At 38.2% G+C, this 13,396-nt stretch overlaps 1 protein-coding gene across 6 annotated transcripts in view; it reads left to right on the forward strand.

Annotated features, from left to right (window-relative positions):
• Positions 1–13,396, forward strand: part of FRMPD2 (FERM and PDZ domain containing 2) — a 66,474-nt gene that overhangs the window by 14,259 nt on the left and 38,819 nt on the right. For all 6 annotated transcript variants that reach the window (XM_063405707.1, XM_063405712.1, XM_063405713.1 and 3 more), the window contains 9 exons: positions 465–650; positions 1,527–1,653; positions 3,381–3,512; positions 5,865–5,949; positions 8,839–8,989; positions 10,606–10,677; positions 11,354–11,528; positions 12,240–12,390; positions 12,487–12,625. In XM_063405707.1, the coding sequence (XP_063261777.1) occupies positions 465–650; positions 1,527–1,653; positions 3,381–3,512; positions 5,865–5,949; positions 8,839–8,989; positions 10,606–10,677; positions 11,354–11,528; positions 12,240–12,390; positions 12,487–12,625 (1,218 nt within the window). The remainder of the gene's footprint in view (positions 1–464; positions 651–1,526; positions 1,654–3,380; positions 3,513–5,864; positions 5,950–8,838; positions 8,990–10,605; positions 10,678–11,353; positions 11,529–12,239; positions 12,391–12,486; positions 12,626–13,396) is intronic.

Raw genomic sequence — 13,396 nt, forward strand, 5'->3', positions numbered from 1 at the left:
TCTAGTAGATTTAACCTCCTTTTCACATTCTAAGAGAAAAAGCTTTATACACTAAATGGCCTTAAAATATAAGTATCTGGTCTCCATGACAATAATTTGGGTTGGTATAACTCTTCACCTTTTTGAAGCTAATGCTACCACATATGTTACTTCCATGAATCTTTGATTCACAGTCTAATTAACAAAGCTCTGGAGCAAACTGAACTGTCTGTCAACAAGAAGCCCCTGCTTGGGCCAACGATCATTCTTGGAGATGTCAATCCCCTCCAAGGCTATCCTGGATCCCACTAAAGGTTCATTCAGTGCTGTTATGCTGCTTGTCTGGAATTCTCCCAAAGTCTAAAGGAATTCAGTGCATGTTTCTCACCCAGAGTGAAAGGCTTACAGAAATTCCTGGTCCCAGTTTACACAGGATTTCAGTCCCCTGGGAGATGTCATTTAACAGTACCTCTGTTTTGACTCAGTCCCTCCAGCTGAGTGACCAGCTACATACCCTCCTCCTGACACTGTGTGAAGATCTGCCACACAGAAGACTTCCTCCTGAATCCATTCTGGAAGCATACGAAGCACATCAGAAGGAATCTGCTTCCTTACCAGCAAAATTCTACATAAAGAAAATGGTTCAGTTTGCAGTGGGAAGTGTCAGTGAGGTGGGTATTAGTCTCATACTCCAGTCATCTCCTCTTCTGTGGTGAGACAGGTACACAGCAACACGGGGCACGGGTGAGTGATTGTTGAAATTAATGCTTGTGTGGATTAAGGAAGTGAGACTTGATTCTAAACTTGTAGGCAGGGAACTCTGTGAGCACGTGTATAAGCAAATAAAGCAATGAAGCTCTCTCACACACCATTTCTACACTCATGGGAAGTGACTGAGCTTTTGTACTTACAGTATCTTAATTTCTTTGGTTAGTACTGAAGCAATCTTATGATTGGTTTACAAGATTGTAAAGAGACCCCATATTAGTCAAAGTAAAGGACTTTACACAACAGTAAAGATTTCTCCATTGGCACTCTAGTTTCAGACTTTCTTCATGAAATTCAAAGAAATCTCATTTACATCATGTTAGGAAATTAATTCATTGTCCTAGAGTGGAAATGAATGTCTGCTGTGCAATCAAGCCTGGCCACATGAGGTCTTAATAATCAAGAACATAAGTTTTTTCAAAATTTAAAATATCAAACCCCATTTTTGTTGATAAGCTGAATGACAATGGAAGAAAATATACCAGATTTTTTTTGTTCTCAATCAGTATTCATTAAGATTCTGAGAATAACTTTTCCCTTGCACTCCTTCTTACTCTCTTTGCTATTGTAACAGAGGGTGTCCCCTCTTAAACTTAGCTAGCATGAGAGCATGGAGCCAACATACTCAGCCCCGCTTTGTGTTCATCTGAGAAAAATAAGCTGCTTATACAAAGCAAATAAGCAGCCTCTGACAGCCAGAGGGCAAGGATCACTTCATTATGAGAGTCTGAAGTTCACATATTCACATGACATTGACTTTCAATATTACTGCACTCTAGACAGAGCAGGTGGTCACAGAAGACAGCACAGCCTCTCAGCTGAATAGAAGTCATGTGATAAGGAAAAGACTGCATGAAAAAATATTGGACACCTCAACACTGTCATCCCAGATGAATTTTCACCAAGGTAAAGAAAGATTTATAATCTGAACTCTCTAATAAGGATACAGACAGCCTTTTCTGTGTCTTTCCCAAGGCAGATGGATAGTTTAATTTCAAGCTGTAGTGATTACATGTAGTGTTGGATAGGACAGTTATTGCTTTACATATAAATTACTTCACAATGGAAAGACTCTGAGGCAAGTCAGTGAGGTTTCTTTTCCTTATTTCCACAAAGCACAATTGTCTCAGGGCTGTGAAGCAATGATAACAAATCAGCTTGCACAGATTTGACTCTTAAAGCACTTTGCATAAAACCTGTGCATATAAAACTCCTCTACTTTCAGAACTACTTTTGTACTTTGTATACTCCAGTGTATTTTTGAAGGTGGGATTCTCTGAGGTTATCCTCCTGCCATTAAGGAATATATATCCATCTTTCCTATTTGATTGCTCAAGCAAAGATTTGTGGTTTCTTTTTTGATTTTAGTTTAATTTCCTATTCAAAAGATGTTTTATAAATGAATTGCTGGAGTGATTTCAAGACAAGACCAAATACTGTTCACTATATAAATAAGCCAGTATATACCAATTTTTTTACTTCATTTTACTAAGATCAAGATTTATTATGCCTCAGTGTAATTCTCTAACTGTACCTTTTTCTAGTATCTACACTGTACTGTTCACTTTCACAGAGATCTCCGATTTTGGGGCAAGGGAAAAGCTGGCCCAAGCTACACAGGATTCTTTTTTGATATGCTCAGCATTAGGCATATGAGCAATACAATTCCTATTCAGCTAATCACACATATGATCCATGAAATCAGCTAGAATCAAACACAGATGTAAATACATCTGGAACACTTCTATTAGGTATTACTGGTTATCAGAAAAGGGGATCCTTTTGTAAACATACAGACAAACTACCCCTCAAGCCATATCAGTTCACTTACTCAGGAACTGAGCTTGTAGATTCCCACTTGCTGCTGCCAAAAGGGATGGCCCCATCTTTAACCCCGTATTAGCCACAAACTCCTGCCAGTTTCCTTACACTGGTTCTAGGGATTATTTATCTGGTGTGATCTCTGTGTTTGCCAGTAATTTAGTTCATTACACTTGCCAAAGGACTTCAGCGAGTTAGGGCGTCAGTTACACTGAAAATGAGTGAGGTGCACTTTGCAAGACAGCATTCCATTTCTTCCTTTGTTCTTAATTAAAAATTATGCTTCAGAGAGTCTGTAAAAGGACCAGAGAGAATGCAAACCAAGTAAAGTCAGTGTGCAAGAAAAATATGTACATCCTAGTGAATCAGGATGACCCCTTAATGGATTTTCTGCATCTGATTCTGAAAGCTGGATTCTGGATTCTGTCTGGGAATTGTCCACCCTGCACACAGAAAGAAAAAGTTATAGCTCAAGGTTTTGTACCTCAGTACAAGGAATAAGAATTCTGCAGATTATCTGCACTTTGAAACCTTTCGGTTAACCATGTAGAACAGAATTAATGTTAGATTTGTTTTATATGGAACAGCTGAGAACTATGAAAACCAGTTTTGATCAGAATAAGATTATGCAAGAAATAGAAAGAAGTTACCAAGCTTTCCTCAGCCTTTAAGGAATCTGAGTCAGGATTAGAAGACAGAAGGATGTGGACTATATAAAAATTAGCCCGTCCAGATGTTATTTACATTAACATGCAAATACAATGATTTAAAATCAAAGTATATGATTTACCACGTTTCCTTTCTGTTTCCAGACAAAGGGTCTAGATTAATGAACTATAGTCAGTCAACAGAAGATTACAGACAACTTTCTGTGGATTACAGTGACTCTAATAGTATTTCTGAAAGTACATCTTTGATACTGTCTAACCGAGGACACAGGAGAGGTAAGATTTTTATAAAAGATTATGGTTTTGAATTATGTGTTCATCTCTTCTGTCTTCAAAGTGTGGGACTGACCATGTACCAGGTGATAGATACTCCCGTGCAATTTATGGTTATGTGACTTAGGAAGTGTATTTGTGCTAAGATGTAGAAAAGAAAGATACTTTTGTATTAGATTCTTTTTCACTTGTGTCCTACTGTAAAGCTATATATTCCCTGGTTACCATGTAGCTGCATCACCTCTTTCTTGTTTCATGTCCCCTTTGCCAGGTAAAGCTGTTCAGCAGATCACAAAGCCTGACATTATCTTTTTGGCACATGGGGTCATGACACAGAAAAGGTGGGGCCACCCCATAAATGTATATGGTGGGCAATGTCAATCTGTCAGCTTTGAAATCAGTTGAATCTATAAATAATATCTAAGAGTCAATTTTCTGTGAGGACATAACTCAGAGAGAAATTGGGCACACCCTGGGAAAAAACCCATCATGTCATAGCCTCTCACTCCAAGCCCTCAGGCCAAGGATGAGGAAAGTGAGGTTACTCATGTTACTGCTCTCCTCCTGCAAGGTACTTTTTTGAAGCTCCAGAATTTCAATCAAAACCAGCAGCAATAAAACCTGAGACGGTAGCTGCTCCCTGACTGACAAATACATGTCAGTCACATATGCAGTCACACATAGTGAAGGTAAACTCGGAACAGAAGCCGTTTTATAAGCACTTAAAAATATTTTGGTCATAAACTTGACAAAGGCTCATTCCAGTGACTTTGTGCATGTCTCAGTCTCCACTGAAACACTGATAGCTGTTCATACACAGGATTTTGTAAGACAAGATTCTAAAAATACATGAGTAAACACAGAATGTGAGAGCTTGTTTGTTACAAACATTCTTTCATAAAATATTTAAAAAAGCCACATTCTTCTCTGGAAAGAAATGCTACCATCTAGTATAGCACCATTATCAAAGGAGATCAATATCTCTATCAAGCCTGTACTTTAGAAGCTCATTTAACATATGGTAAATCTACAGATCAACTTCTTTGAAGATTCATGTTAATTTAATGCCAGGTGTGGGCTGGATTTGTGATCAAAGCATGGCAGTATGGCCACTGAAAGTAGCCAAGTTGTCCCACTGCTGTAACAGCTGAAATAGAAAGACTAAGGGGAATTTTTTGTGCTTGTCAAAATATATGTATCCAATTATGTGAAAAACACAGGGCAAGCAGAGAATTTTGTAAGGTTTTCTCATTAAAAAGCATGTAGTTTGAGAACACAGGATTGAATCTTAACTTTGCTAACTAGCTTATCTCAAATCTCACATTTTGTCACTACCATCTGCAGCTTGACAAAACCCCACATGTTTATGCTTATTTTAGCAATGCGACTGTAGATTTTCTAGGTTTTAAAATTGCGGTTGGTTGGTACACCAGAATTCAGTGTCACGTTTTCATATTGGAATTCAGACTGAAATCTTAGGGTGTAGTGCATGAATATTTGATCTAAATGATTGCTTCCACACAGCTTGTCTTACCACCTCTATCATCCTGCTTATGTAATAGTGTAATATGCAATTCTTCATATAAGATCAGTGAAATGAAGAAAGATCAGTGGAGTGAAGGAAAATTTAACCTTCTCACTCTTCCCTAAAGATTCTCTAAAGATTTGAAACATCTCTGCTGATACAAGAAATATTCATAGAACTTGCATAACCCTCTCTGGTTCTGCCTCTAAATTTCAACCTTCAGGTATTTGGAAAAAGCAAAATCTGTCCATTCTGTAGCAACAAAGATGATTGAAGGTGAAAAACAATGCAATCTATATTTGCTAAGGACCCACAAACCATCCACTACTCCCACCATGTTTTTACAATGTAAAAAACATTTGCAATATATTTAACATAGCAAGTAACCCATAGAATAGATATAATAATTTTCATTTAATTGATTTTATAGTCTACTCTTATTAAGTCAGAAAAGTTTCATGGTCTTTTCCGCCCATTTTATGTCTGAAAATAGAAGAACAAAAATTCGGCATAATTTCTGAAGAGAAAAAGCTATTTCACAAATTACCCCCATACAGATGGAAATGGCAGCCATTGTACTTACATAGCTGTTTTCCAAATTACATTCACATAAAGGGTTATGGAGAGGAAGTAACAATAACTATGGAACTGGGAATACTGCTGGTGTAGTATTCATTAACCTTATTAAATAGCCATTTATCATGTCCAAGTGAGGACACAAGAGAGGAAGTTGCCAGTCTAGATTTCTTCCCTGTTGTAATTGTCCCAACATCTGATGCTGAGTGCTGCTACTATCACTTGAATTTTGAAGTTTCTTTTATTTATTTCAGGGAGAGTTCCAGAGACACACAGGTCATGTGACACCACACTTAGTGGGTCAAGGACACAAAGTAGCTACAAGCTCTTCATAAACAGGTAAACTCAATTCAGATTTTTACAAGATGGAAGCTGTTTTATAACCAAGTGAAGCTAGCAACTAGTGTGGCAATGTCAGTATCAGAAAATGCCTGAATTGCCATCTGAGCCTGTTTTGATAATAGATATTTCTATATAATAAATAACTTAATAAACACATAATATTCTATTATGTACTATAAATAAATAATGTTCATCTAGATTTGGTTTGGTTCCAAGTGGAATAGTCCAAAAGTTCTAGTGAAATGGAACTTGGGCCCTGAACAATCCATGCAAAACAAGCAAATTCAGGATTTCCACCTTGACTCTGTACCCCTGTGTCCTGCCAGATGCCACAGGCCTCCCAGAACAGCTGTCCCCAGCTGTGTCTCCACCAGGCAGGGACACAGCACTAGCCCTCTGTGACTGAAACAACTGAGAAGCTGCTCCACAGAGACTGTGAAAGGATGGACTTGATGATCTTAGAGGTCTTTTTCTAACCTTAATAATTATGTAATTTCATGAAGGAAAAAATTCTGTTGAAAAGGTATGACTAGTCATCATTTTCCCCATCAAGGCATTCTGTCAGAGTCCTTATTTCTCCACATTCAGATTTTGCCTTGCTGTCACATTAAAGTGCTGTCACACCTTATGTGTTCTGGAGTGGTTATGTCAGACCATGTACATCATGCATAGTTTTCATTTGCATTTCCACCTCAGTCCTTAGACTGATTTTTCTCACTTGTGTCAGTCATATCCAGCCCTGCATTGCCACTTTACTGGAGAGTTACAAGTAACCCAGGGACACGAGCATAAAGACCTCTGCTCTGCCATGAGGATTAGCCTCGTTTCAGCCATGGCATGCACAGCAGCCCCTGCAGACATTGACAAAGAAAATTGAGAATTGTACCAGTGATACTGACTCCTTTTCAAAAGCCAGGAAAACACCACTGCTGCCAAATAAGAGTTTTCTAGACTGGGTGTTTACACAGTGCAGCTATAATCATCCAAACGAAAAAGAGATGTAAGTACTGTCAGTCTCAAGGCACCACAAAGACCAGAATCCCATAGTTAAGCACCATGTAATCCCTACAGACATCCCATTTAAATTGGGTTCTTGACCCAGTTAAACAGGAGTTTCTTCTTTTAACCATGACACAAATAATTGAGGCCCACAGGAAATGCTCAATTTAGATCAACTCCCAATTAAATGTGTCCTGAGTAAACAGTTTGAACTTCATGATAATCTGGGCAATATGTGATATCCCAGTACACCTGTAAAATTGCAACCAGAGAGATGTACAAGCAGATTGAAGGATAGTGGCTGCTTTTGTCAAGAAAGAGGTCTCTGTCTACTTGTCTAACTACACATACACACATTTATATGTGTGTTCACAGACATTTATATATGCATCATATATCTAGCAGTTATATGAGTAACAGAGGATTTATTTACCGAGTACTTCAGAGCAATTGCAATGCCTCTGACTAACAACCTGGGTATGATCTTAATATGCTTGATCTAAAATCATGCTGCCAAGAATAAGTTCCCCTCTTCTGCTCAAAGACAAACTCTGTTCTCCAAACTCCCAGCAAGCTGTTTCCCATAGAACTTCAAGGACTGTAAACCCCACTCCTGGTTGTAAGCACCTGCAACTGAATTTCTACCACAGTCATCATCCTATTACAAGTACCATGACAGCAGTGGAGTTGAAATTACTTTGGAATTCACCAGTTTCCCATGTAGGAGTACAACCAACACAAAAATTAGTGATGGGTTTACTATCTATAACACTTAGTAATCATCCTGCTTATTCTGTAGGCAGCCCAATTAACATAATTTACATCTCACAAAGGGAATCTTGCAAGCAAGGCTCTGGTCTATATCTAAAGAAGACGTAACTGTCAAATCTGGCATCTCTCACCTAACAGGATGTGTTTTCCACAGGAAAAGAAAGTCTTCTTAACAAAGAATCTCTGAACCCCACCTACTGTAGCTTTGAACTACTCCCACATTCACCATTATTGGATACTATGTAGAAGAGATGAGAAACTACTCCAGTTAATTTGTTAAAAATTTTTAGAAATTCCTTGAATAGTTTCCTGAAGTAAGTCTGCAATGTGCAAAAGAAAAGGATGAAACTTTGGCATAATGGAAAAGCTTCCATGTGTCTTCGGCATTTGTTGAAAAAATGTAATTAACAAAAATCCACCTCAATGAAACCCCACCTTCTGAACTACCTAATCATTATTTGTTCATTGAGTACATAGTATATTTGAAGTTTATTCTAAGGAAACACATCTGCTCACATGGACAACATCATTACTTTCTGCATTAAAACTATAATACAAGGACAGCTTTCTGATCTGAGATTTCACACACGTTTTTCTTAATTAAATTGAAAATTAATTCCCTCAGTTCCCTAGAACATTAATTTATCCTAATGCATTAGTATTCAAATAATTTAATTCCCATTCCTGGAAAATTCTGAATAACGTAACAACAAATGTTAAGGCTTTCTGAAATTTTTTTCTTGAGAAAATAATAAATGAGTAATTTGCTTCATCCTGTAGAATTCCAGAAGGGAATGCGGCTACACTCTTTGCCTGTTGGCTTCACTAAACTTAAACCAGCTTGATCTGGCTCACCAAATGAAAAAAAAGAAACAAACTTGACTCTATTGAATCAAAGCAGAGTTTAGATTTATTTACAAAGGGCCCAGTAATATTACTCATGTTAAATTCTTTTTTTTTTTTTTTTTTTTTTTTTTTTTTTTTTTTTTGTAAAGAAACAATTAAGAGCTTATAACAGACATTGCCCTGGACTTCACAATATTTATGCTCTCTGTCCCCAAGCTGGTGTTGTGTTGATTGTTATATATTTTTCTCACTATGACATTTCCTTTAAAGGTCGGTGAGCGCTGTAGAAGAGATCCCGAATGGAACTCAGAAGAACGGCCGACAGAACCTGCTAAGCCTGGGCTCCACCTTCTCTGTGTCTACAAAGGACTACTCAGCAGCTGCTGCACCACAGAAATGTTTGTTCCAGAGGAAGGAAAAGGTGAATGATGAAAAACATATAAGCTGATTTTAAAATGTGAATATCACTAAAGAGAAACCTCTCATCTATTTTTTTTTTTTGACAGTGATATGCATATTAGCTATCGAGTCATCTTATTAGATGAGTATTCTAAATTGACACACTCCAAATTAGGTATGATCCAGTTGTGCTGTCAGAACTGAAAGCAGTAAAAGCAATTGTCCATAAAGACTATACAAAAGCTGATAATTGAACCCTCTCTGACCTACATATGTGATTTCTGCAAGCATCAAACACCATATGGACTGTTTTCACCAACCACTTTGACAGCAGCTTCAGAAGAGCAAAAAAATTTACAGACACTTAACCCAAACATTTGCCAGCCAATGGTACTCAAAGGACCTAAATTTTTTTTTTACAGTGCATGTCTGGACAGAAAGCATAGGCTGGCAGTAAATGTGCCTGGATAGTCGTTCTCCTAATTGACTATTTCTAGTTCCTAAGTTGTGGTAGGACTCTGTTAAATGCAAAGGATAATGTTTCTTTACAAGTTGGATTGCAAAAATTCAGAAATAACTGAATCACAGAAATCTCCACCATGACCCTTCATATGGAGTTTTTCTGTTGAGGAACAAGAAGGGACAGGTTGTAGGCTGATGGTTTCACCTCTTCCCAGTTCAGATGATCAACGGGGACCAATGACAAATGTTTGGTCAAGAGTTTCAATTAGACACTTTGGAAAATTACCTTTTCTCATATAAATTTTGTTTTAAATTTTATTATTATGATTTTTGTGAGAATGATAACAGCCTTTCACAGAAGGAGTTCAGCAACTGTTACAACACAGTGCTAGTCCCTTTTTAATGTGATACAAGAGTGCATTGTCTGTGGATAGGACCATACTATTATTATTGAACAAATACTATTTTTTTTAAAGTATCTAAATGGGTCAAGTTACTAAGCCATGGTGAATGGCTGGAAGGATTCACATCTTATTACTTGAAGACATTTAATTATTTCTGCCTGTTTAATGGATCTAAAAGCATAGATGTATCTGATGAAAACCCAGTATATAAAATTAGGTGAGATGCATGCTGAGCAAGAAAAAAAGATAGTAAAAAAATGTTGAAGGTATTTGAAGTTAAAACAAAAGAATACAATGTCTACTACTAAGAACCATCAGTCAGCCTTTATTATGGGGAAGAAAGCTCTGCATTTCAGGCTAGTTCCTGGGGAAGCTGGGTTTATTCAATCACAGCGAGTGTGTATGTATGTGTTTACGAATCCGTGATTGTCCTCAGAGTAATTTGGGAATCAAATGAGAAAAGGTCTCAGAATAAATTAAGTTTCTATAAGTGTCATGAAAATAGGTGCCCTGCAAATGAAACAGATCTTGATTAAGTGCCTTTACAGAAGAAAAGGCTTCATCATGAGCTCACCCCTACTTAGACCCTGGAGGCTCAACAAAGGAGAGACCCCAAGCAGAGAGAAATCATCAGTCAGCATTTGCACCTTATTAGACACTGAGGTCAATTAGGTCCAGCATAGAGATCAATAGAAATGGGTTTCATTGACACTTATGTTTGGGATCTACAGTCCATTAAGACTTACTAAACTTCTAAATTGCCTCCTTGCAGTTTTCAGGTCCAGAATTTATTATTTTGTCTAGTGAGCCACCAGTGACCTTACAGCTGCCTGGATCAATTGTAGTAAGTATGAACATTACAAATTTAGAAATAATCCAGTGACATTTTAGTCAGGGCTCTTTGTAATTTGCACCTGAGTCTCAATCCAGTATTCTTTCCATGTTCCTCTCTCAAAACAAGTTAGGGTTCCTGCAGAGGTATTGAGACTTGAAAGGATGTGCTTTAATTCTTAGTGCTATTTAGTTATTTCTGTTGGTACAAAAAAAAAGCTTAATTTATCCTTCTCAGCTAAGAGTGCTCACTTTAGCCCTAGACTTTTGAGACAAAAACTGTACAGCAAGTCTGCAATATGATGTCTAGTTCCAATGTATGGGACTTATCCAGCTTGCAAGAACATACTTTATGTTTCATTAAGATAAGGTAGAAAGTTGACAGCAGACAGCGTTAAAAATAAGGGCAAAGTGAATTTGGAATTAGCCCCAAATCTAGACTAACACTGGTGACTGGAGAATTTGAGTAAGCCCAGCTGTTTTGTTGTGATTCTCTAGGTTTTTTTAAAAATAGAAATGTTTGTGATATTAATTTATGAGAAGGGAGGTAGAGAGTAGCTTGGTGTGGTGACCAATTCCATCAGGTTGTATAGAGACAGGCTACCAGTGGGCCTCAGTAATAAAATGCTGTGGAACTTGCATTGCTTGTACATGTCACTCATTCTTCATTCTTTCTTGTATGTCCTTAGACTAAAAAAGGGAAATCCTATTTGTCCCAAAGGGATCTCAATGTAATTCTACTAAATGGCCAGTGCCTTGAGGTGCAATGTGACATCAAGACTAAGGCAAGAGATGTTTTCAACACCGTGGTGGCGTATGCAAACTTGGTGGAACATTTCTACTTTGGCTTGGCTTACCTGAAAGGTAATGAGACAGCTAAGTACAGTGACAGCTCTGTCCCTCAGTGCCTCTGTAGTCACTTTATCAATGAGTTCCAGTAAGATCCTTTAAGATCCTTAGGTGGAAGCAAGTACAAAGCTTGTGAAAAAGTAAGGTATGTTGATTTAAACTGCACTGCACTGATGTCTGCCCTAGGACTGTGCATCAGCACAGCCATACAAGATTTACTGGCTGATATTCTCAGGCAGAAAAGGCTGTGTCTCAGCCTTGCACTCAAATAGTATTGAGCCATGCTGCTCCAGTAGAAATTCCAAGAAGCACTGCACTGGGAAAGGCTGCCTGTGTTTATTCCTCGATATAAGTGGGAGTTCAGGTTCAGCTATGTCATCTACCAGACCCACATCTCCCTAGTCCCCTTCTGATGGCAGGCACAGCTGAGGCACTGGAAAAGAGTACACACCTTGTGTGTAATGCAAGCCCCATGAATCCTCAAGTGACTTCACAGACACCATACTAATCCAGCATCTAACATTTGTAATCCAAAATTACATACTGTCCTAACTTCTCCATCAAAGGAGCAATAAGTTAAATCATGACACAGAGATGTAAATCTCAGCTGACATCCCCAATCCATTTTATTTTTTATTGCTAGTGATGCACTCTATGAAGACAGCAGAACTTTAAGCTGCTTAAGTATATCCAGGTTTATCACATCGCCCAAAATTCTCATTTCAGGTAAAGAATTCTTCTTTTTGGATGAGGAGACCAAACTCTACAAAGTGGCCCCAGATGGCTGGAATGACCAACCCAAGAAGAAAATGTCCATCATTAATTTCACACTCTTTCTAAGGATAAAATTCTTTGTCAACCACTTCAATGTTATTCAGTAAGTGCACAATTCTGCTGACTGAAGGAAAAGCAGTAGCATTTAGGGATACCATTCAAAGCTCCTCCTGACTTTCTAAACCCCTTTCTATTCCAGGCACGGCTTGACAAGGCATCAGTTTTACCTGCAGCTTCGTAAAGATATTTTGGAGGAGCGATTATATTGCAGTGATGAGACTGCCCTGAAACTCGGTGCTTTGGCTCTACAGGCAGAGCTTGGCAATTATGCTTCTGAGGTGTGGAGAAATAATACAGTATTTCTCAGAGGTCTCTCTCTACAACTTTTGCAGCTTTTTTTTGTCACATAGCATATAAAGAAGAAATATGAATGGCAGAGAACTTCAGTTAAGTCCTGCAGATAAATCCTTCAGACTTCATTTTTAAAATTACAAACTTTCCTGATTATGGAGTAGTAATAAGCCAGATGAATTTGCCAGGAAATATGGCAGAATGATGAGAGAGTCTAGGTCCTTCATAATTGATAATATATCCTAAAACCCCAGAAAATCTGTAGAAAGTTTCCAACACTGGCCCAGCTTGGACATGCAGAGGGGTTTAAAGAGGTTAGTAAATAGGGAAGAGAAAAGCAAATGAACACTTCAGACTTCACAGCTATTTCATGTGTAGGCTCAGATCCACAAGCTGCAAAGGCAGGGAAGTCTCTGTATATCTGAACAGGCTGTCCTAGTTTTCAAGTGTATAGAAAACACCCATTTATGTTGTCTTTCATACCTTCAGCTATGTAAATCAGTGTAGCTCTGTTAATTGACCTCTTGAGTGGTCTGATCCATGTGGTCAGATCTATCATGGCAATGGATCCCCCACTGTGGGTTGTACAGATGCAGCTGTAGCTGTCAGCTCCAAGTGCAGGACATTCCTGTAGGCCCAGCTCCTTTCTCCTCTCTGCCCAAAGAAGTGTGTGTGCTTTGAGCACAGGGGAAAAGAGGCAATTTGGCTGTCAGGGCACTAGGTGCTGTTCCCACTTTCCTTTGGAAAACAGCAGCAGG

The sequence above is a fragment of the Prinia subflava genome, chromosome 9 (assembly GCF_021018805.1).
Source record: "Prinia subflava isolate CZ2003 ecotype Zambia chromosome 9, Cam_Psub_1.2, whole genome shotgun sequence".
In the NCBI taxonomy this organism is placed as follows: Eukaryota; Metazoa; Chordata; class Aves; order Passeriformes; family Cisticolidae; genus Prinia; species Prinia subflava.